Source organism: Cervus canadensis, chromosome 11 (assembly GCF_019320065.1).
Source record: "Cervus canadensis isolate Bull #8, Minnesota chromosome 11, ASM1932006v1, whole genome shotgun sequence".
NCBI classification, from domain to species: Eukaryota; Metazoa; Chordata; class Mammalia; order Artiodactyla; family Cervidae; genus Cervus; species Cervus canadensis.
This window is the reverse complement of record NC_057396.1, coordinates 77,705,558-77,728,782: the sequence shown is the minus strand read 5'-3', so window position 1 is coordinate 77,728,782 and position 23,225 is coordinate 77,705,558. Positions and strand designations below refer to the sequence as shown.

At 57.7% G+C, this 23,225-nt stretch overlaps 2 protein-coding genes across 2 annotated transcripts; one reads left to right on the top strand and one right to left on the bottom strand.

The window, feature by feature from the left end:
* The first annotated feature begins 71 nt into the window (after positions 1-71).
* Positions 72-4,627, top strand: THYN1 (thymocyte nuclear protein 1). The gene is made up of 7 exons (XM_043483014.1): positions 72-312; positions 1,496-1,677; positions 2,489-2,557; positions 2,872-2,964; positions 3,403-3,498; positions 3,749-3,899; positions 4,441-4,627. Exons 1-7 carry the CDS (start codon positions 279-281, stop codon positions 4,485-4,487), a joined length of 672 nt encoding a protein of 223 aa, XP_043338949.1. The 5' UTR covers positions 72-278; the 3' UTR covers positions 4,488-4,627.
* Positions 4,628-4,957: 330 nt separating this feature from the next.
* On the bottom strand, positions 4,958-23,151 carry VPS26B (VPS26, retromer complex component B). Its single transcript, XM_043483012.1, has 6 exons — positions 22,781-23,151; positions 14,590-14,746; positions 9,549-9,713; positions 8,136-8,311; positions 6,979-7,121; positions 4,958-6,499 (listed from the first exon to the last, which is right to left on the bottom strand). Exons 1-6 carry the CDS (start codon positions 23,001-23,003, stop codon positions 6,353-6,355), a joined length of 1,011 nt encoding a protein of 336 aa, XP_043338947.1. The 5' UTR covers positions 23,004-23,151; the 3' UTR covers positions 4,958-6,352.
* Between the last annotated feature and the right edge of the window lie 74 nt (positions 23,152-23,225).

The following is a 23,225-nucleotide window of genomic DNA, read 5'->3' as shown; positions in this document are numbered from 1 at the left end:
GCCGCGGCCCCCGAGGGCGCGCTCGGGGCGCCTGCGGTAGGAGCCGGAACTACAATTCCCAGAGGCCCGCGGGCCGCGGTGCGTGAGCCAAGACTGGAGAGCGCCGCGGGGCGCCGGCGGGGATCGCGAGGGTCGGCCCCGAGCGCGCGGCGCTGACGGAGAGAGGAGAGCACCAGAGGCGCGCGCTGGGGGCTTCGCGGGGTGCAGAGGCTTCGCTGGTCGCCGCGGGGGGTCCAGCGAGCGCCCGAGGCGGCGGCCGTCCCGACCCGCGGGACAGCATGCCGCGAGCCCGGAGGAGGCCGGCGGGGCCGGGTGAGCGCGCCGGGCCGCTCAGCGCGCGCGGGGAGAAGTCGGGAGGCTGGTTCTGTGATCCCGGGCTCCGAACCGCCCCCAGGCTTCTGTCCTGGGTCCTTCTCTGCCGCTCGTCCGTCCGAGCGCTGACTCTCCGGGGAAGGCGCTGGGACGAGGGCCGGCGCGCGCGGCCCCCACTCCAAGGGGAGCCACACGCGGAAGGGAAGAGGTCGGGGGGCCGGGTGCTTTGAGTCTAGCGTGGAAGATGGGTAGGAGAGCGGGGCGTCTCTCGTGTTCACAGGGTGAGGGGCATTCAGTGGAAGAGCAGCAGCAGCAGAGCACTCAGAGGCAGAGGAAGTGCTTGCTGGAGACGGACGAGGGTTCCGGGTTGTTGCTTATCAGCGCACGCGGTGTTTATTTAGTGTCCCGATCACTGTCCGGGGGGACGACCGGCACACCAGGAGGGTGCCGCGTGTTAGACGGCCGTCAGGATGGCTCACGTCGGAGCTTCCACTTAGTTCAGAGGCCGTGCAGGAGGGTCAGGTGTGTTCAGGCCAGCGTGGCAGGCTGGTGTATGATCTGGCGCATACCCTCCAGGTGGATGGTGTGGACTGCCTGCCTTAGGTTGAGCGTGACCACGGAACACAGGTAAAAACTTAACAGCTCTTAGTTACCAGGTACCCACTCTGCTTCAGGCACATTTCCCTCACTGGAGGACAAAACTGAGTCCTGACCATGTCTGCAAACTCCTCAGTGGCGGTTTTATCCAGCTTCTCTGAGCATCTTCGAGTGGAAAGGAGGCAGGCTCAGAGCACAGTGAGCAAGGAAGGAGTCTGAGGTGACACAGAAGCTCATGTTCCTGAACACTGATGATGACGCAGGCAGTGCCTCAGCCCACTATTTGTATTGTGCTTGTGCTCAGTTGCTTCAGATTTTGTGACCCCCCACGGACTGTAGCCCGCCAGGTTCCTCTGTCCATGGGATTCTCCAGGCAAGGATGCTCGAGTGGGTTGCCATGCCCTCCTCCAGGGGATCTTCCCAACCCCGGGGACTGAACCCCCTATCTCTAAGTTTCCTGTGTTGGCAGGTGGGTTCTTTAAGACTAGTGCCACCTGGGAAGCTCTGACTCCATAGCAGCTGTTTTTCCTGCATCAGAACTTTCTCAGCAAGTAAGAAAGTTCCCTTCTTTTTGCTTCTATTGCAGACATGAAGGGGCCAGAAGGAAAACGCACCAAAACTAAGAACCTAGGGGGGGCATCAGCCCAAGTGGAGAACTCCAGCCTCCAGAAGACTCCAGCCTCTGAAGATGGTGGGGAGACCCTCAGCAGCTACTGGCTGATGAAGTCAGAGCCAGAAAGCCGACTGGAAAAAGGCGTGGATGTGAAGGTGCGGTCCCGCGCCCGTCTCCATGGTGCACAGGGGACGCCACGGGGCCCATCACCTGCTTCTTAGCTCTGAGGAGCAGGGAGGGTGGTGTGGAGTAGCACCGGCAGGATTTCCTGCCCTCTGCCCTCTCGCTCTGTGAAGCCACACGGCCGGCATGGGAGGGGAGTCTGGGGGAGAGTGGATTCATGTGGGCTGCGTCCCTTTGCTGTCCACCTGTCACCACAGTCAGTCAGCTGTATGCCCACGCAAGAAAAAAAGCAATGATGACGCTAGAAAAACTGGCCACAGGCCACCTGTGTTCCAGTAAACAAATGGTGTGGCTGAGCTCCAGTGAAACTGTCTGCGTGTCAGGCACGGGCGGATGTGGTCTGAAGGCTGGTCCGCCAGCCCCAAGCCGGGCCACACTCGGCCTTGGGCTGCCTTTCTCTTGCCACCCGCTGTGCCCTTAGGTATCTCCCTGTCAAAAGCCGGTAACCAGGGGGTGAGTGTGAATCAGTTCTCACAACAGCCCAGAGACAACACAGTTGGAGAGGCTATAGAGGGATACATAATATTTAAGTGGAATAGAGATAATTGGGTTACCAGATTAATCACCCACTCAGCTAATTCTCTGGACTGTGAGGGATGACAGGGTGGCACAGGGCTGCTGTCTGCATGCCTGGCACGCACGGCTCCATGGGGCACTTCCCGGAGGCTCCTGGGCCCTGCTGCCGGCAGTGCCCACGCTAAACAGGGAGGAACGTGTCTGCTTCCATACGTCCTGACCAGCCAGCCCAGAAGTGTTCACTGAATGACCTTGTTTCTGGCCCAGTTCAGCATCGAGGATCTCCAGGCACAGCCCAGGCAGACGACGTGCTGGGACGGTGTTCGCAACTACCAGGTAGGCAGGCTGGCGGGGCCGTGAGGCTTGGGGGTAAAGCCTGCTTCCCTCTGCCCTACTCAGGAGTGAAGCTGTCTCAGCCAAGGCCGCTTTTTCCCTGAACCCAAACCCAAATACCTGGCTGCCTGCAGCTTTGAAACTGCCTGTGTTCCAGCCAGTGTCCTGATACACCTCTGGGTAAAAGGCAAGGATGGAACTGAAGTGGGGGGAAGCTGCAGAAAACAGTCTCCGCTGACAAAGGCAGACTCAGTTTCTGCCTGCTGGTGCTTCCCGCCAGTGGGAAGACAGCACTTGTTCCTTGTCTCCTGCAACAGGCCCGGAACTTCCTGAGGGCCATGAGGCTGGACGAGGAGGCCTTCTTCTACCACAGCAACTGCAGAGAGCCGGGCATCGCGGGCCTCATGAAGGTCGGGTATCCAGGCTGAGGGCTGAGCTGGCTCCCTTCATGTGGGTCTGGGGACACAGCTTAGGTGGGTCATCCACACCCCCCTGCCGCAGTCAGGAGTAGGTGGCAGGACTACAGCAAGGTGGGCCCGCGTCCCCGGCCCCACGGGCACAGGCGTCTTGTGGTCCACATCGTGGCCCTGCACTCACGCAGGCCGGCAGCCAGACACTCGACTGCAGGGTGGGGGGGGGGACTGGTGCCAGCAGCAAGCTCTGCTTGGTTGAGCGCCCACCGTCAGGGTTGCCTCAGACTGCAGTATTCCCAGACGTCTGAGCCCGCGCTGGTCTGCGGCAGACAGATGGGGTGAGACTGTAGGCCAAGAAATGGAAGCTGGACTCGGACTGAAGGCTGGCTGTGGAGCTGAGTGGACAAATGACCAGAGACTCGGATCTGATTTCAGATTGTGAAGGAGGCTTACCCAGACCACACACAGTTTGAGAAAAACAGTCCCCACTATGACTCATCCAGCAAAGAAGACAACCCCAAGTGGTCCATGGTAAAGTGACTCCTCCTTCTCCTAGTTCACGGATGGACAGGGGGCGGGGGCTCTGGGGCTCTCTAGGGCAGGGCACGGAGCCCCGCTCCAGGAGGTCGCACTGCCCGCAGGGCCTCGTACACCCAGCTGACACAGCCAGCCATGCTTTCTGCCCCACACACCGCTGCCATGTGGGTGGACGTCGTTTGTGGGGACGATGACGACGCCTTTCACAGGCGCGTTTTCTGTCCCATGTGCTGCTGCCACATAGGTGGACGTACAGTTTGTGCGGATGATGAGGCGTTTCATCCCCCTGGCTGAGCTCAGAGCCCATCACGAAGCACACAAAGCCTCTGGCGGCCCTTTAAAAAACATGGCTCTCTTCACTCGCCAGAGACTGTCCGTCCAGCGCCTGACCCGAGGTAAGGATGGCCCTTGTCTTTGGACCACACGCCAGAACGACTGTGAATTCACTCATACTCGCTGGTGAAACCTTAGCACAGCAGTTAAGAGCCGAGTCTGTGTTTTCCCCACGCCCCGCCCTGCCCCCAAACTCCCACGAGAGGAGCTCCCCAGGCTGCCCAGGATGCCGGGTGCGGCAGCAGCCAGACCCCCTCCCCGTTCCCGAGGGAGCGGCTGCTGGCCTCGTGCCTGAGACATGCCTGCCGGACCGCTCCATTCAGGAGCGTGCATGTGCGTGCATGTAAGTCGTTTTGCATGTGCCAACTATGCGACTCCACAGACCATATCCCCCCAGGCTCCTCTGTCCATGGCATTGTCCAGGCAGGAACACTGGAGTGGGCTCCACGCCCTCCTCCAGGGGGTCTTCCCGACCCAGGGATGGAACCCGTGTCTCTGATGCCTCCTGCATGGCAGGGGATTCTTTACCACTGGCACCACCTGGGAAGCCCATTCAGGAGGCGATTCAGACCTAATTCTTCCTCTTCGTGCCCTTTTCGGCAGAGGAGTTTGATTTTATCCTGAGCCTGGAGGAAAAGGAACCGAGTTAGTGGAGACGCGGCTGCTGAAATGGATAAGGTGTTGCCCCGAAGTCAAGCTACCGCGAGACGAGAGGGAGTGCGGGGAGCACACTGGGTTGTGAGCGGCGGAGGGCCTGGTCCTTTCTAATAAACACCCATGCTTAAGTTGAGAGCGTGTCTTCCAGTCAGCATCGTGGGTAGAGCAGGTTTCACAGCCCCGCGGCCGGGTGCAGGGCCCAGTCTGGTGACATGATTGTCTCTACCCTGCCCTGCCTGCCCCTCAAGGGTCTGGTCCCACGGAGGTTAAACCAGCAGTTTCAGGACCAGTTGCCAGGCTGGAATAAATCCGAAATTCCTTTCTCAGCCATGTGCTTGTCTGAAACTGGCATTAACAACGTGGGCATCACTGTTCACCTGGGGCCACAGGCGTGGGGGGGCCAGGTGTCGTGGGCCGGAGTGGCACGTGCGGCGGGGCAATGAAGACACCACAGAGCCTGGTGGACCGTGGGCACGAAGACCGTGGATCGGGCCAGCCCAGGGACTCACTTTAATCAGACACACATCTGAAACAGCTTTGTTTAAAACACAGCCACTGTAAAGACACACAGCGAGAAACCGGTATGCACAGCGGCTCAACCCCAGGCCACGCTGCCTGTCTGGTCCCTCCGCTCTGCTGGGCCCTAGCTGCCTCCCTGCACTTGCCTGGCGCAGAGGCAGAGGACCAGCAGGCAGAGGACGGAAGCGGCCGCGCTCTGGCTCCCTCAGAGGATGGATGTCGGCGCGGCTGGCTGGGGGCAGAGGGCGGGTGGGCGGTCCTAGTGGTCACGGTACAGGCTGCCCCGGGGGCCCCAGGGCTCGGCTCATGCTCGGGAAAAGCTAAGGGGTGCTGTTCTGCCCTCCGGAACCGTGGGCCAGCCAGGGGACCACCTGCCCTTGCCGGGCTCTCCTGCCCCCAGTGCTGGCGCTCTTCCCGATGCCGCCCTAACGCCCCTCTCCAGTCTGGCTCTGACCCACAAGCCCTGCCCAGTCCGGGGCCCACAGCTGCCCCCATTTCCAAGGAAAAGGAATCCCTATAAAGACGATACAGAACAAACCCTCTGCCTCCCAGAAGACAGAGAACCCAGACCCCCGACTGCATAGTACCTGCTGACCTCGGGGGTCTGCCTAGTCTTTCTAGAAGAGAAGAGACCAGGAGACAGGACAGACAGCCACACCCTTAACATGACAGGCCCAGGCGTGGTGCGGCCGCAGAAGACCCCCTCTGGCGTGGCGAGCACCCACGTACACAGAACACCCCTGGTCCCAAGCTGCAGGGGCGGACAGCGGCTCGGGAGGCCCGCCCCCCTGCGGCCCCCATGGTGAGCGCAGACCTTCTAGGGGTCAGACCAAGCCCTGGTCCCAGGGAATGAGATGGACAGCAGGGACCAAGAGCCTCTGCTCCTGGGTGTCCAGGGCCACCGCACCGCGCACGACCACTGAGTTCTCCCTGTTGCTGTCCACGTGCCACATGGGCCCTGGTGTCTCTGGGCCTGGGGGGCAGGGGCCAGAGGTGCCACAGACCCCATCTGGTCCAGGACGACCATGCTTGGGAGTCGGAGGAGGACGATGGCGGCCTGTGGAGGCGCCAAAGCACCACGTCCAGACTCCCGTGGCAGCTCCTGGCCTGAGCCCCTCTGACAGCCGAGCCCTCTGCAGCCCCACAGTCAGCTCCCCAGGGACACCCCTCCTCTCCCCGCGCCCCTGTCGGGCACAGGGTCCTGGACACCCTGCCTCCCAACCCCAGCCCCTCAGGTTCTTCAGGAAAAAGGATTTACGTCAAAGACACGGTTTCTTTTCAGGCTGCAAGCGCGGGTCAGCAGTCGATACCCCGCCCCAGCCACTTCCCCGCCCTGGGCCTACTGTCTGCTGCCGCCGTCGGACAGTGGGCCGGGGGTTCGTGCCTCCCCCAGGGGTGTCGTGCCCTCGAAGCGCTGGGAGGCGATGGCCGCCTGGTGGGACATGCTCTTCCGGACGATGTCACCCTTCCGCCACAGCACCACCTCCTGCAGGGTGGCGGGAACGGCACGTGAGGGGGTCTGGGGAGTCTTAGGGGGGCAGGCGGCAATGGGGGTCAGCAAGTGAGAGGGGCCTGGGGAGTCTTAGGGGGCGGGCGGCACATGGGGAGGGGCATGTGAGGGGAGGCCTGGGGAGGGTCCCAGGGACTCTTAGGCAAAGGCCCTCCTGGTCTCCCGCCAACAAGCAGCTGTCCATCCCTTGGGGCCTCGGGGCTCCTGCTGACCATGGGGCCTGGAAGGCGGAGCAGCCACGGGGGCTGGGCTCGAGGAGACCGGCTCTGGTGTCAACTGGGACCCAGTTCCGGCCGCGGGGCTCAGGGTGAACCAGGAGGCACAGACACCTTCCTGGCCGCTCGGGTTGAACCAAGCGGCATAGACACCCACCAGCTCGCCCTCGCCCACGCCCCGGCCCCGCTCGCGCGCGGCCCCGCCCCTCCGCCCGCAGCAGCCATGCCCCCTGCCCCCACCTGCTGCTTGAAGTAGCGCCGCTCCTCGTCGTCGATGAGCACCAGGTTGAGGTAGTAGCGCACCGAGAACTTCTTGTTGATGTCCCGCATGGTGGGTGTGAGCTCGTAGCCCGCCAGGAAGAGGCGGATGGGGATGGACTCTCCTACAGGGCCAGGAGGGGTCAGGGGGGCAGGGCAGGCGCCCCGCCCGCCGCCCGCTGATGGGCCAGGCCCGCTCGTCTCCTCTTGGCTGAGGCCCGCCAAGACCAGGTGGCAGAGTGGCAACCACAGGACGCCAGGTGAGCAGCTCAGACTCTTACCAGCATACGAGTCTAGCAGCTGCGCTGTAAGGGCCAGCGGTCCCACCCTAGCTAGCGCATGGTCTTCCCCAGCGATTCCAGTGTGAGCTCCCCCGCCCCGATTGGCCTGGCTCACCCCATGCTCCCCGAGACTGGCGGGCCCCAGCTCTCCCCACCGAGCTCTGGTGGGTCTCTGCTATCCCTGGACCCTCGTGTTCTCACCCGGAAAGTGAGGGAATCAGGCTATATGGTATCTCAGATCCCTTCCACCTCTAACATGGTGCCTTCCTCAGCCAAGCAGAACAAAATCAGGACAGAGCTCCACTGAGCAAGCACAAAGCCATGGAGCCTGCGTCACCCTGCGTGGCTCACAGGCCCCACGGTGCCCCAGGGAGGGCAAGCCTGGCCTGCTGCGTGGCTGGGGACACGATGGAGCCAGCGGGCAGGATGACCCAGTGCTGCCCCGAAGACCCCAATCGGGAGGCCAAGGCCCTGAGAAGCCGTGAGCCCTCCTCCCGCGGGGTGGGGACTGGGAGAGCTGAGTGAGGCCCTGGAGGCACCCAGCACGTCCACGTGAAAACACAGACCGTCGGCAGCTGCAGTGCCAACAACGAATCCGAACAATTGCTCCTCCCAGTAGCCACCAGGGTCGCACCAGCTCCTGCTCCACTCATCCTAGAGGGCGCGCCAGCAGGGAGTGCCGTCAGGGTGTCCACTTGGCCAGGCAGCCCAGAGCCTGCCTTTGTCAGCCTGGCACGGGAACTATCAGGAAGGACCGTTTTGCTCCCCCAGGGGCAAGGACAGTGCAAGCGGAGGCAGCACAGGCTCACAGCCCCCGGCCGTGACGGTAGCCCCGACACCCCAGCCTGGAAAGCTCACCTCTCACGGGTGCGCCATCCATGATCTCGTACTTGGCGATGGTGTCGTTCTCGTGGTACACATTGGGGCCCGTGCCGGTCGTCTCCCGCTTGATGATGTCTATCTCCATGTGCTTGATCTTGATCCGTACCAGCAGGAAGTAGATCTTCCCCACGATGACGTCCTTCAGGTGGTACCTGCAGAGACGAAGCCAAGAGGTGCGGCTCCGGATGGGACAGGCCTCTTGGATCGAGAGAGGGTGCCGCCTGCCTGGGGGTGGTGGGCCAGGAGAGTTGAGGCCACGTGGGCCCACGTTCCTCCAGACTGCCCACGGAGCGGATTCCGACGCCCTGCGCTGCAGCCAGTATCACTCCCACAGCCGTCCCGCACACGACTCAGAACGGGTCCCTGTCACCCTTGCTCGGTGCTGTAACTAGCATGTACTTCAGAGGCTCTGGGGTGAGAGGCTGACCCACCAGGAGTAGGGACCAGGTCCTGGTCTTCCTCTGGCATCTGGGAGCTGGGCCCTCCCTGGTCAGTCAGCAGCGGGGCTGGTCTGCACCCGGTGTGGCCACAGAGAGCAAACCTTCCGAGTGAAGCTAGGGAAGAGGATGGGAGCTGGGGGCAGGGGCTGAGGACGCAGGCCCCGACCAGAGTGGAGGACAGACCACGTGACAGACTCAGGGTGCAGGCCGGGGCCTAGCCCCAGGCTGGGGGCCTGCCCGCATCTGGCCCCGTCTGCCCCCCAGCTTCCTGGGGGGACGGTGGGCACGTGTGCTGGGCGCAGCCTGCTCTGCGGGCAGGGCCCAGTGTGCCCGTCCAGCCTTAGGCATGCCCGTCTCCTGCTCAGCTTGGTCTTCACCACACTGCTGGCTGGCGGCTGCTTGCGTTTCTACGAGGTGGCACCCCCCTACACCAGGTGGCTGGGGTGCTGCTGGGCAGCACTCTGGGGGCTCCATCCTGGGAAGGCCTGCGAGCCCTGGGACTGTGAGGAGAAGGCAAAGGGTCCCTCCCAGGGGTGGGGCCCCTCCCATAGCCGGGGTGGGGGGGCGGGGGAAGTGCAGCGGTCATCACCAGTCCTAGGAGGCCCTGTGTCCCCAGTCCTCAGGAGGACCGCCCAGGCAGCCCCCACCCCGAGCCTCTGGAGGCCAGCAGGTCTGAGGCGAGGCCGCCCCACCCAGAGACGCTCATTAGCGATGCGGGGGCTTTTTTAGTTCTGTGACTTGAATATACAATTTTCAAGCATTTTCAGGAATGTACTACATTAAAAAGAAAGATGCTCGTGGTAGGTTTTGAACGGTCAGTGAGTTCTGCAGTTTACAAGCACTGAGGTATTTTGACGCTGTAACAGCACGTGCGGTCTAAAATGTTCTGGTCAGTTAAAATCAAGTCCTGCATGCCCTCCCCCTCAGGCACCAGCCGTCCGCCACTCACTTGGACTTGTTGTACTCAAACTCGATGTGCAGACAGTCTTCAATGCCGACCTCCATCTTGATGGAGGAGTTCAGCTCGGGGTACGTGCTCAGCGTGTGCACCACGATGTCCATCTCCTTGACGACGTCATTCAGACGGCGGCTGATGGTGGCCCGGAGGAAGTACCTGTGGGAGGTGGGCAAGCAGCGAAGGGACCTGGGTTTACTCACCCCCCGCTGTCCCGAGAACCCCTGGCCAAGTTGGCTTCTGCAGCTTTGATTCCTCTGACCAGTCGCCTCTGGGCACCCCCTCCCGGCAGAGACGAACCAAGACATGATCCTGCTATTATAGCTGCAGGGAGCTCAGAGGCCCTTCCCCAGCCGCTCCCGAGCCCAGCCCGGGAACCAGGGGGGCTGGACCCCAAGAGCAGCCTCACCACCACCTGCCAGGCACTGTGTGCAGCTTTTATCTCTGCAGCTCCTCCTGGCTCTTCAGGAGGGATCATGTACTGTTAGGTCTGCACGCTGTCTACCTGACAGTACTCCATGAGTGAGCATGTTTCAAGTCCCCCACAGCTCAGTGACAGGAAGAGGTGATGGAGAAACCAGGTCAGCAAGTCCCCACAGCGTTTATTACGAGACCTAGGACGCAGAGATGGAGTCACAGGCAACTCGCGGTCCCCCAACCCCTGTGCCCAGGGAGACAGCCACTCGAGGGGAAACTAGAGCGCGTGCAGAGTGTCAGCCAGAGGCCGCAACCCGGTGCTGCGGGGAGAGGGGCCTTCAGGGAGAGTCGGCCTCAGAAGCAGAGCAGCAGAGGAGGAGAGGTGTGAACCTGGACAGCATCCAGCTGGGCCAAGGGGCCCGGCACCCGTGAGAGAGAGGAGACACTGCCCTGAAGGACTGACACAGGACCCTTGGTAGAGAACCACTGTCCAACATCTCAATCCTGCAACTTCCCACCTTTCTCCACAGATCCAGTCTCTCTCCAGCTAAGCCTTCCTCCTGAGCTTCTAACCAGTCCCAGAGTCATCAGTCCCCAGAGCACACTCCCAGAGACCGCTGTCCAGGGTCCTGCTCGAGCCTGCAGCTTCCTCCGCAGCCCCACGCTTCGCCTGGCTGTCTTCACCACCCTGCCCGAGCTGCCCGCCACAGGAACACAGGTGCCTCTCACTGCGCACGAGGTTCTCAAGGCTCCTCCCAGCCGTAGCAGGGGTCAGGGTCTGCTTCCCATTCAAGGCCGAGCACTCTTCTGCCACGTGGACACACATGGCGCTCACCCACTCATCTGCTGATGGATGCTGGGGTCACATCCACTTTGTGGTGACTGGGGATGCTGCTACTAAACGTGAGAGCACTTGAACCTGCTTTGAGTCCTTGCTTTCACTCCTTTTGGATTTATACATAGAAGTGGAATTGATGAATCATTTGGTAGTTTTATTTTTAATATTTTGAGGAACTGCCATACTGTTTTCAACAGCTTTCTGACACAGGAGCTGACAAGAGTGAACATAGGCATTCTAGGACTCAGCGAACTAAGATGGACCGGAATGGGTGAATTTAACTCAGATGACCATTAATATCTATTACTATGGGTAGGAATCCTTTAGAAGAAACGGAGTAGCCATCATAGGTCAACAAAAGAGTCCAAAATGCAGTACTTGGATGCAATCTCAAAAACGACAGAATGATCTCTGTTCGTTTCAAAGGCAAGCTATTCAATATCATGGTATTTCAAGTCTATGCCCCGACCAGTAACACCTAAGAAACTGAAGTTGAACAGTTCTATGAAGACCTACAAAACCTTCTAGAACTGACACCCAAAAGAGATGTCCTTTTCATTATAGGGCTCTGGAATGCAAAAGTAGGAAGTCAAGAAACACCTGGAGTAACAAGCAAATTTGGCCTTGGAGTACAGAATGAAGCAGGGCAAAGTCTAATAGAGTTCTTCCAAGTGAGCACACTGGTCATAGCAAACAGCCTCTTCCAACAACGCAAGAGAAGACTCTACACATGGACATCACCAGATGGTCGACACTGAAATCAGACTGATTATAGTCTTTGCAGCCAAAGATGGAGAAGCTCTATGCAGTCAGCAAAAACAAGACCGAGGGTTGACTGTGGCTCAGATCACAAATTCCTTATTGCCAAATTCAGACTGAAATTGAAGAAAGTAGGGAAAACCACTAGACCATTCAGGTATGACCTAAATCAAATCTCTTATGACTATACAATGGAAGTGAGAAATAGATTTAAGGGACTAGATCTGATAGACAGAGTGCCTGATGAACTATGGATGGAGGTTCGTGACATTGTACAAGAGACAGGAATCAAGACCATCCCCAAGAAGAAGAAATGCAAAAAAGCAAAATGACTGAGGAGGCCTTACAAATAGCTGTGAAAAGAAGAGAAGTGAAAAGCAAAGGAGAAAAGGAAAGATATTCCCATTTGAATGCAGAGTTCCAAAGACTAGCCAGGAGAGATAAGAACACCTTCCTCAGCGATCAATGCAAAGAAATAGAGGAAAACAACAGAATGGGAAAGACTAGCATCTCTTCAAGAAAATTAGAGATACCAAGGGAACATTTCACGCAAAGATGGGCTCAATAAAGAACAGAGATGGTGGGAACCTAACAGAAGCAGAAGATATTAAGAAGAGGTGGCAAGAATACACAGAAGAACTGTACAAAAAAGATCTTCATGACCCAGATAATCACGATGGTGTAATCACTCACCTAGAGCCAGACATCCTGGAATGTGAAGTCAAGTGGGCCTTAGGAAGCATCACTACGAGCAAAGCTAGTGGAGGTGATGGAATTCCAGTTAAGCTTTTTCAAATCCTGAAAGATGACGCTGTGAAAGTGCTGCACTCAATATGCAAGCAAATCTGGAAAACTCAGCAGTGGCCACAGGACTGGAAAAGGTCAGTTTTCATTCCAATCCCAAAGAAAGGCAATGCCAAAGAATGCTCCAACTACCGCACAATTGCACTCACCTCACACACTAGTAAAGTAATGCTTAAAATTCTCCAAGCCAGGCTTCAGCAATACGTGAATGTGAACTTCCAGATGTTCAAATTGGGTTTAGAAAAGGCAGAGGAACCAGCGATTAAATTGCCAACATCCGATGTATCATCGAAAAAGCAAGAGAGTTCCAGAAAAACATCTATTTCTGCTTTATTGACTATGCCAAAGCCTTTGACTGTGTGGATCACAATAAACTGTGGAAAATTCTGAAAGAGATGGGAATACCAGACCCACCTGACCTGCCTCTTGAGAAACCTATATGCAGGTAAGGAGGCAACAGTTAGAACTGGACATGGAACAACAGACTGGTTCCAAATCGGGAAAGGAGTACGTCAAGGCTGTATATTGTCACCCTGCTCATTTAACTTATATGCAGAGTACATCATGAGAAACGCCGGGCTGGAGGAAGCACAAGCTGGAATCAAGATTGCCAGGAGAAATATCAATAACCTCAGATACGCAGATGACACCACCCTTATGGCAGAAAGTGAAGAGGAACTAAAGAGCCTCTTGATGAAAGTGAAAGAAGAGAGTGAAAAAGTTGGCTTAAAGCTCAACATTCAGAAAACTAAGATCATGGCATCTGGTATCATCACTTCATGGCAAACAGATGGAGAAACAGTGGAAACAGTGGCTGACTTTATTTTTGTGGGCTCCAAAATCACTGCAGATGGTGACTGCAGCCATGAAATTAAAAGACGCTTACTCCTTGGAAGGAAAGTTGTGACCAACCTAGACAGCATATGAAAAAGCACAGACATTATTTTGCCAACAAAGGTCCATCTAGTCAAGGCTATGGTTTTTCCAATGGTCATGTATGGATGTGACAGTTGGACTACAAAGAAAGCTGAGCATCGAAGAATTGATGCTTTTGAACTGTGGTTTTGGAGAAGACTCTTGAGAGTCCCTTGGATTGCAAAGAGATCCAACCAGTCCATCCTAAATGAGATCAGTCCTGGGTATTCATTGGAAGGACTGATGTTGAAGCTGAAACGCCAATACTTTGGCCACCTGATGCGAAAAGCTGACTCATTGGAAAAGACCCTGATGCTGGGAAAGATTGAGGGCAGGAAGAGAAGGGGACGACAGAGGATGAGATGGTTGGATGGCATCACTGACTTGATGGACATGGGTTTGGATGGACTCTGGGAGTTGGTGATGGACAGGGAGGCCTGGCGTGCTGTGGTTCATGGAGTTGCAAAGAGCCTGACATGAGTGAGCGACTGAACTGATGAGGAATCTACTGCAGAGCGTCACATTAAATCACAATAAGCCCCTGGCCCAGTTTAACTGACAACTAGACAGTGCTTGCTGTTGCTGCCTCCTCCGAGAGCAGTCACAGAGCGCTGCTGAATGGGGCACTGTCAGCATCTGGACTCCCTGCAAAGGCTGGAAAAGAAGAGCCTGCAGTCTCTCTTCTGAGGGGAGAGGGGAGGCCTCCCCAGAGCCCATGTTGTCCCCCATGCAGGCCCCAGGTGATGACCACGACTTGGAGCCAGAAGTCCAAGTGACATCACACAGCCCAGAGGCCCTGGAATCAGTGCCTACCTTCAGTTTTCAAGACTGAAACAAGGAAAACCATTGCCTGTACTTAAAAGGTGTGTATCCCTGTTCTAAAGCTTCTCACACTGTGCTACATTTTATTCTCTCCTGTCCCAAAAGATGCAGAGGACGGGTCTGGGATCATAATCCAAATCTGGGACTGCCCTGGTGGTCCAGTGGTTAAGAATCTGCTTGCCACTGCAGGGGACATGGGTTCGATTCCTCGTCCAGGAAGAGTCCACATGCCTCAGGTCAACTAATCCTGTGCGCCACAACAAGAGAAGTCACTGCAATGAGAAGCCAGAGCACCGAAACTAGAGAGAAGCCCCAGCTCCCCACAGCTAGAGAAAACCCGCTGGCAACAGTGACGCCCCGGCGCAGTCAAACATAAATTTAAAAAAGAATCCAAATCTGTGACCCCCTTCTCACGTGACAGAGCGCAGGCCCACATCCCTGCGTGTGCAGAGCCGGAGGAGAAGGAGTCACGTCCCTTACCGCAGCTTCACGTTCTGCCCGGTGTAGGACTCGTAGGGCTTCTCCACGTGGGTGAACTCGAAGTCAAAAGCCTGTGACTGGGTGACCTCTCCGGGCCGGGCCAGGTCCTTCACCAGGGACACGAACTCATGGTGGTTGCCGCGGTCATAGTAGAGCTCTGCGGGGAGAGCGGAGACCTCTGCTACCGGAGCGTGGCCTACGGAGGGCGGCAGGGGCCCGCTGCGGAAGCACCCCTCCCAGCCGCGGAGCTGCACATTGCTTCACGACCCCCTCTTCTCGCCCCGTACGGCAGCCCTGCACACAAACACCCTGAGCTCTGTGGAGACCCTGTCCCGGGGCAGCACCCAGGGGACACGGGGGGGGGGGACCACCACTGAAACATCACATCCCTTTACATAGTTAAAGCGATTCCTAACTGTGGGAAGCGTGCTTGACTCCGTCACTCAGTCATACCATCCTCACGGCAACCTGAGTGGCTGGGTGGGCCTGTCACGCGTTTAACAGACAAGGAAACTGAGGCGCGGCGGGGCGGGGCCAGGCCCAGCACCTCAGTTCCCCTGCTGGGCTGTGTCTGCTCCTGGGCCCTGAGAGATCAGGGGTGAGCACGGGGCGGGACCAGGTGAGGACTTGGAGCCGGGTCCACGCGGCCCGCCGCCGGAGGGGCTGTCAGGCTACCCCAGTCTCGGCCACAGTCCCTGGACTCCTGTGAGCACCAGGACCCCTGAGGCTGTGCTTAGGCACAGACAGCTGGCACCCACCCCCACCAATATCTACGATTCTGGGGCCTGGGTGGGACTCAGGATGGACATCCCAACAGACTGCTGCTTGTCCAGGGACTGCCCTCCGAGAAGGCCTACTGCACACTCTCTGTCCTCTCAGACACCTGCTGGGTGGCTGTCCTGAGTCATGTCACCCACGTGTCCCGGGCGGTCTGCGCCCACATCAGGCTGCTGCTCAAGTGGTGAACTGTGCTCCGGGGTGGCTGCTGGAGACAAGGCCCCAGACCCCGGCTCCCGGCGCTCCCAGGCCCCGGCTCCTGGTGCCCCCAGTCCCCAGCTGTGCAGTGGGGGCACTGACTACCGACCGATTCCACGTGGCCCCATCACAGTCAAGACCTGCCCCGCCTCCCCACAGCAGCCTGAGCAGGACAGGACAGGTTGGCGGGACGCATGCTCTCACCGCGTCTGCTGCTGGCTGCCTGGACACGGGGGCAGGGCCACAGGGTGGTATGGCCGGGACCACCGCCCGCCAGGCCTGGCCTGCACCTCTCGGCTGGCTCTCTCAGGGACAGCCTGAGCATGAGGGGCTGGGCAGACCCCAGACAGCAAAGGCCTTAAGCCCCAGACGATCGAAGCCTTCTTGGAGTCGAGAGGCCAGATCTCCTGCCTCCCAGAGCCAACACGGCAACCAGGCCTGCCACGGGGGCGCTTGGGGGGAAAGCGCAGCTTCCAGGGACCTCTCGGGCCGGCTGCCCTGGGCCCTGGCCTCGACAGATCCGCCCCACGGAGCCTGTTCTCCCAGGCGGCGGGGCAGCATCCACATCACAGGGAGCTGCAGTGAGGTCAGGCCCAGCCAGCACCACTACTTCTGCACGAAGTGCCCTGTGATCACAGTTTGCTGCTGATCCCCCGTTATACCTGGATCCACCTTAGGTCACCAATAACCCACCTGCTCCCCCAGGCCAGGTGTCAGCAGCAGGCTGCGAGCCTGCCACATGCGGGGCAACGCAGATCATCGGGGCACGGCTGTGGGGGCAGGGTGCCCTCAACGGGGGAGGGGGGGATGCACAGGGGCCGGGGGAACGGGGCCACCGGCCAGGGACCTGTCCTCTGCCTCGTGCTGGTCCTTCACCACAGGAGCCTCTGCTGACCAGAACGGATGGAGCCCTCAGCTGGGGAGCTGGGTGTCTCGGGTGCCAAGCTGAGCTCTGCCGTGGTTTCAGGGGACAGCAGCAGGTGGAGCAAAGCCCAGTGTCTGAGGACTGTACGTGGGAAATGCCGGCGTGAAGAGCAGGACGCCAGGACACACAAATGTGACCACACAGCCCAAAGGCAACACGAGAGAGAAACCAGAGCAGGACCCACAGTGCCACAGTGTGTGCAGGCTCCCAGGAGGGGGGCCTGGCTGGGCCGGGACCCCCGGTGGGGGGAGGGGGCGGCTGCCTGCCTGGGGTACAGATCCTCCCCACGATCCCCCACCCCCAAATGTCATGGAAGAGCAGCCAGTGTGTAGTCTGAGTGGGGCCTGACTGTGCCTTTCAATGTGTGCTTTAATGTGGGCCAAAGGGTCAGAAAGAGTAGCCGTCCTTTGCTATCTGCTGGAAACTTTGGGTTCTCGCATAAACTAAAACAGAAAACCCACGGCTGTTCTCGGTTGGGGCCCTAAAGCGACTGTCAACGGCCACTTTCTCCCCGAGGCACCCTGGGCGCTTCTCAGCCTCCGAAGCCCGCAGGGACCAGTCATCTCATGCCAGGAGAAGGAACCACCTGGTCCTTTCCCAAGGTAACGTCCCGGTCTCAGCCCATCAGGAGGAAGCGACCGCTGCAGGCAGGATGCTTACCCTGAAACCTGCCACCAGAGGCTGAGGGGGAGCCGCCACTGTGGATGGAAGGATGCCATACTGGCTGCATCTGCGTCACAGGCCCCCCAAGAGCCGCCCCGAGACCTGCGGGGCCAGGCTTCACGTGGCTGGGAGACCCCTGGGCCCACCCAGCTTCTTTCCAGGGGCATAAGCTCCATCCTGCCTTCTGCTCAGGATTCTGGCTCACACGTCCCCCAGGCCCCCCATGCCTGGTAAACCTGTGGGCCGTGACACCTCTGGTGCCTGCAGGCATCTCTGCAGCAGCTCCTTAACTGGTGAGAGTCTGCGTACCTCTCACTGCGCGTTCCTGGCTTCATGCATTAAGTGCAGCAGCCCCCTGGGTGCTCACCACAGGCCCGCCGGGCTGATGGGCTTTGGCTTACCCGGGGGCTTTACTTTTAAAAACTCAGATCCCGAGGGTAGCTCTCTGCTTTGGAGTGCAATGTTCTTTAAGAACATTAGAGATACCAAGGGACCATTTCATGTAAAGATGGGCTCAATAAAGGACAGAAACAGTATGGACCCAACAGAGGGAAAAGAGATTAAGAAGAGGTGTCTGTATTGACACAGAAGAACTAAACAAAGAAGGTCTTAATGACCCAGATAACCATGATAGTGTGGTCACTCACCTACAGCCAGACATCCTGGAGTGTGAAGTCAAGTGGGCCTTAGGAATAACTGCTACCAAAGAAGCTAGTGCAGGTGGTGAAGTTCAGGCCGACCTACTTCAGATCCTGAATGCTGTTGATGATGATGCTGTTAAAGAACTGCACTCAACAGGTCAGTAAATCTGGAAAACTCAGCAGTGGCCACAGGACTGAAAAAGGTCTGTGTTCATTCCAATCCCAAAGAAGGGCAGTGCCGAAGAATGCTCAAACTACCGCACAATTGTGCTCATTTCCCATGCTAGTAAAGTTATGCTGAAAATCCTTCAAGCTAGGCTTTAGCAGTACTTGAATCAAAATCTTCCAGATATACAAGATACACAAGGTTTAGAAAAGGTAGAAAAACCAAAGATCAAACTGTCAACATTCATTGGCTCATAAAGAAAGCAAAAGAGTTCCAGAAAAACATCTGCTTCACTGACTATGCTAAAGTCTTTGGACTGTGTGGATCACGTAAACTGGAAAAATCTTCCAAGAGATAGGAATACCAGACCACCTTACCTGCCTCCTAAGAAATCTGTATGCAGGTCAAGAAGCAATAGTTAGAACCAGACATGGAACAGACTGGTTCCAAATTGGGAAAGGAGTACATCAAGGCTGTATATTATCACCCTGCTTATTTAACTTATATGCAGAGTATATCATGTGAAATGCCAGGCTGGATGAATCACAAGCTGGAATCAAGACTGCCAGGAGAAATATCAATAACCTCAGATATGTAGATGATACCACCCTTATGGCAGAAAGTGAATAGGAACTAAAGAGCCTCCTGATGAAAGTGAAAGAGGAGAGTGAAAAAGCTGGCTTAAAGCTCAACTTTCAAAAAACCAAGATCATGGCATCCAGTCCCATCACTTCATGGCAAGTAGATGGGGAAACAGTGACAGATTTTCTCTTAATGTGCTCCAAAATCACTGCGGATGGTGACTGCAGCCATGAAAACAGAAAACATTTGCTCCTTGGAAGAAAAGTCATGACAATCCTAGACAGCATATGAAAAAGCAAAGGCATCATCTTGCCAACAAAGATTCGTCTAGTCAAAACTATGGTCTTTGCAGTAGTCATGTAGAGATTTGAGAGTCTGACCATAAAGAAAGCTGAGCGCCAAAGAACTGATGCTTATGAATTGTGGTGCTAGAGAAGACTCCTGAGAGTTCCTGGACTGCAAGGAGATCAAACCAGTCCATCCTTAAGGAAATCAAGTCCTGAATATTCATTGGCAAGACTGATGCTGAAGCTGAAACTCCAATACTTCGGCCACCTGATGCGAACAGCTGACTCACTGGAAAAGACCCTGATGCTGGGAAAGGTAGAAGGCAAGAGGAGAAGGGGAAGACAGGGAATGAGACGGTTGTATAGCATCACCAACTCAATGGAAATGAACTTGGGCAACCTCTAGGAGGTGGTGAAGGACAGGGAAGCCCGGCATGCTGCAGTTTATGGGGTCGCAAAGAGTCAGACACGACTGAGCAACTGAGTCATAAAAATAAGAGCAAGAGTATTTGATGGTCCCTCTTCAGTAAGGTTCTCTCTGTGTAGATCAGAGTGGAGTCCACACTGGACCAGTCCTGGAAGGTGTCAGGGGGACAAAATGCCATAGTACTTGTTGTGTGGTGACACTGTGAACCCAGCCTCTTGGAAGGAAAGTCACGGACTTCCCAACAAAGTGCATCTCAGCCCCATGGACCACAGGGGACACTTATTCATGCCTCTCTTTGCTCCTTCTTCTTCCAGAAGGTGCAGAGTATCTCGCAGCCATCTGATGGGAACAGTCAACAACACATGCCTGGGTGAAGGGTTAGAGAGACACATCTGGAAAAACCAGGGGCAGCTCAGGAAAGAGCTGGATGACTGTCTCCTTCAACCCACGGAGTCAAGAAGTTCACGAAGGGACTGAGAGTGTCAGAACCGCCTTTTAGAAAGTTCGCTCTTACAGAAACTGAACTGAAAGAAAAGGCAAACAGAGGCAGGAAGGCCTCTCAGGAGACTGCTCCGCACAGAGGTGTCAGGGGCAGCGGCACCAAGGAGGGGGAGGGAGCCCCTGGGGGCGCAGGGGAGGCAGGGGCGCTCGGGGCCTCCCCGTGAGGGGGCTGGGGCAGGGAGAGAGAGAAGGAGCGTTCTGGTTCGGATGTGTCCTTGGGCAACCCACCGTGTCTCCGCAGGCATTCAGCAGGCAGTCAGAGACCCAGGCACAGAACTCGGGGGTGAGCTCAGGCGAGCAGAAAGGCTCGGGAGACGTGAGTCCAAGCTGACATGGCAGTGGTGGGTGCAGACCCAGCTGCTGGAGCGGGCCGCAGGCGAGTGGGCTGGCAGACACTGCAGATGCGGGACCGCATCCTGCCCCCGGATCGAGACTGACAGGCGCTTCTCTGCGCCCAGGCCGGCCTGCCGTGAGGACTGCGGTCTGAACAGGACCCAAGCAATGGCCACCAGAAAGCTGTCCCTGCGAGAACTCGGATGACCCCTCCCGCTGGGAGGAGACGCAGGGCAGGCAGCAGGTGAGGCTGGCCTGGCACGGAGATCCTGGGGGCAGTCAGCAAGGCAACCAGAGCTGACTGACGCTTCAAAGGTCCAGCCCCCGGATCCAGCCTAACAGAGGTTATAAGCGTTTGGTTGAAAAGTGCCAGAGCCTGCCCTTCACACACATCGACGATCTCTAGTCCTCACGAGACCCTAGTGACGTCTGCCCAGTACAGAGCCTTACGTAACCGAAGTAGCCTTCTGCTTCAGCCTTGGTCACACACCAGGCTGTCCTCCCTAATGCACAGGCAGGATGTACACACTTCCAAACCTAACAATGGTTCGTAAGAAGAAAATTCTGAGTGAAATGAACAAGGAAGGTGGCTGGCACACAACGACATCAGCATTCTCACAGGTGGCCAGGGCAGGACCACCCCGCGTGTCACTGGTATAGCAGACCTCAGAGCCAGAACAAAGCCCCGCCCGCTGCATGCAGCGTCAGGAAAGCAAGGGAGCAGAAACCACACAACCGCAGTGTGGGGACCTCACTCACTAGTCTCGCTCCAGTGCCCTGAGGCTGGGTCACAAAAGTCTCTCGGGTCCAGCACACACACCCCACACTGCACAAAGCCTAGGCTCTAGACCCCTCACCGTTCTCCCAAGGGAGAGTTGCTGTTCCTGCCTGACAGGTGAGAGCGCCGAGGCCCAGGGAGGGGACAGCTTCCCCAAGGCCACAGGGTGGACTCAGGGGCCCAGAAAGAGCTGTCGATGGAAGCAGAAGAGGCTCTGAGAAATCTGAGAAGGGATGCTGTTCTGGGATGTGAGCGGACAGGAAACCAGGCAGGGCAGCCAACTCCCTTTCAGTCGGGCTGGAGGGAGACCTTGCCAGCGTCCCTGCACAGCCCATTCCACAACTGCTGGGGCAGGGGGTGCTCTGGTTACCTTTCACGTACGGGGCAGGTGTCACCCCCGCGAATGATGGCACAGTTGCTGGCTAGATGTGCCTGTCTTCACTCCTAATGCAGAGCCATGGAATCCACTGACAACCTTAAAGCCTTAAAACCTTTCACAAACCTTGATGTGAAAACACTAAACCTAAGGAGGCCTGAACTTCATCGCCTTACTCACACCCAGCAAAGAATGCTTTGGGTTCCTCCTATATCCCCAGGAGCTCTTTTCCAGGAGTGATTTTAGTTTCCACAGATGTAAGACATTTCTGTGCTTCTGGCATCTGGCTGGTCGAGGCTGGGGAGGCTATGAAATGCACCCCCCGACAACCAAGAATGAGCAGGCCCACCGTGTCGACAGCACTGCTGTTGATGGACACTATATAAGCTGGAAGCAAGTGAGCAAAGGGTCTGAAACTCACTCTTCAGCTTGAGTCCACTCTTATTCTGGGTTTAAAATAACAACGGGTGGGTTCCTATAGGATTAGCTAGCCTTTGACCTGATTTCCGTTAACTTAAATAGCAGAAGTCAATACTTCAGGCTGGGCACTGAAGTGCTGAGCACACAGCCTTTCCCCAGGGCTCCTGTGTTTTCTGTCTCTGCAAAATGGAGAACAGATTCTGTGCTGGGATCTCAGGGAGTGACAGAGAGCCTCTGAGGAGCGTTCCCAGGAAATCCCCCACACAGGGCCAGAGTGGCCAGTGGCACGGGGCACGATTTCTCTGCCTGACGTCTTTTCAGCCAACTGTGGTATTTACTGTGACCCTACTCCTGAACTACTGACATAAACTATTTCAGAAATATCTGTGAGTTTTAATAAACACGAAAGTCCAAACAGAACTGGAGACAACCCTGTTGACTGGCAGCTCCCAAATCTTCTGTATTGCTACTGTCTTTTATTGTCTAGCTGTAACTGCTAACAATCGTGTTTGAAATCTGTTAGAGCCTTGGGAAATTTTGACCACTTAAATCTGGGGCTTGGGAGCACTCTTTAAGGAGAGTGGCGCAGACTCTGTTCTCATCAAGAAGTCTTAGGGATGCAGCGTGTGTGGACACAGGGCTGATGCTGGAGCCCGCGGGGATGCTTTCCCAAACAAGCTCCCAGAGAAGGTGCGGTAAGAGGCTGGTGGGCCACAGACACGAGAGAGGTGGGCGGGCCACGCGGGGCTCGGAGTGGTTGTCACGACCTGCAGGCGGGCCCAGCTGGCAAGGAAGCCGAGGCAAGCCCGCGGAGCTCGGACCCAGGGCGGCGGGCAACAGGTCACAGGGCCTAGGGCAGAGTGGGGACAGGGGGTATGGAACTGCAGCCGTGGGTGCGGGGGTTAGGGGACAGGGGTTCGGGTGGCGCCAGGGGCTGGGGGGGCAGGGGTCTGGAATTGCAGCCGTGGGTGCGGGGGCTAGGGGGCGGGGACAGGGGTTCGGGTCGCGCCAGGGGTCTGGAGAGGGAGGTCAGAGGCTGGGTCAGGGGTCAAGGGTCAGGAGTCAGGGTCGAAGGCGGCAGGGGGGTGGGCCCGGGCGGGGCGGACCCCGCACTCACCGATCTGCCCGATGAACTCGACCTTGATCCCCTGATGCTCCAGCCGCTTGTTGGGGTTCTTGAGAGCCAGGCTCACCTTCCCGGACACCGTCTCGCCGTCGTAGAATAGGAAGTACTTGTCTTTCTTCCCATCCTCGGTCTTGTGCTCGGCCCGCCGCCTGCTGTCCGCGTCGTTCAGCAGGATGTCCACATCCACGCTCTGCCCGAAGCCAAAGAAGCTCATGGCCCCGCCGGGCCGGCCGGGCCTGGGGAGGCCGGCGGGCTGGGCGCGACGCCGACGCCCGCGCTCGCCGGGCCGGCGCGGTTCCGAGGGCAGGGCAGAGGAGGGGCGCGAGGCACCCACCGGCCGCGGCCTCCGGCGCCCACCTCAGAGGCAACAGCCCGGCCCCGGAGCAGCGGAGGCCGCGTCCGCCGCTCAGCCGGACGCGCTGGAGTGGCTGCACGC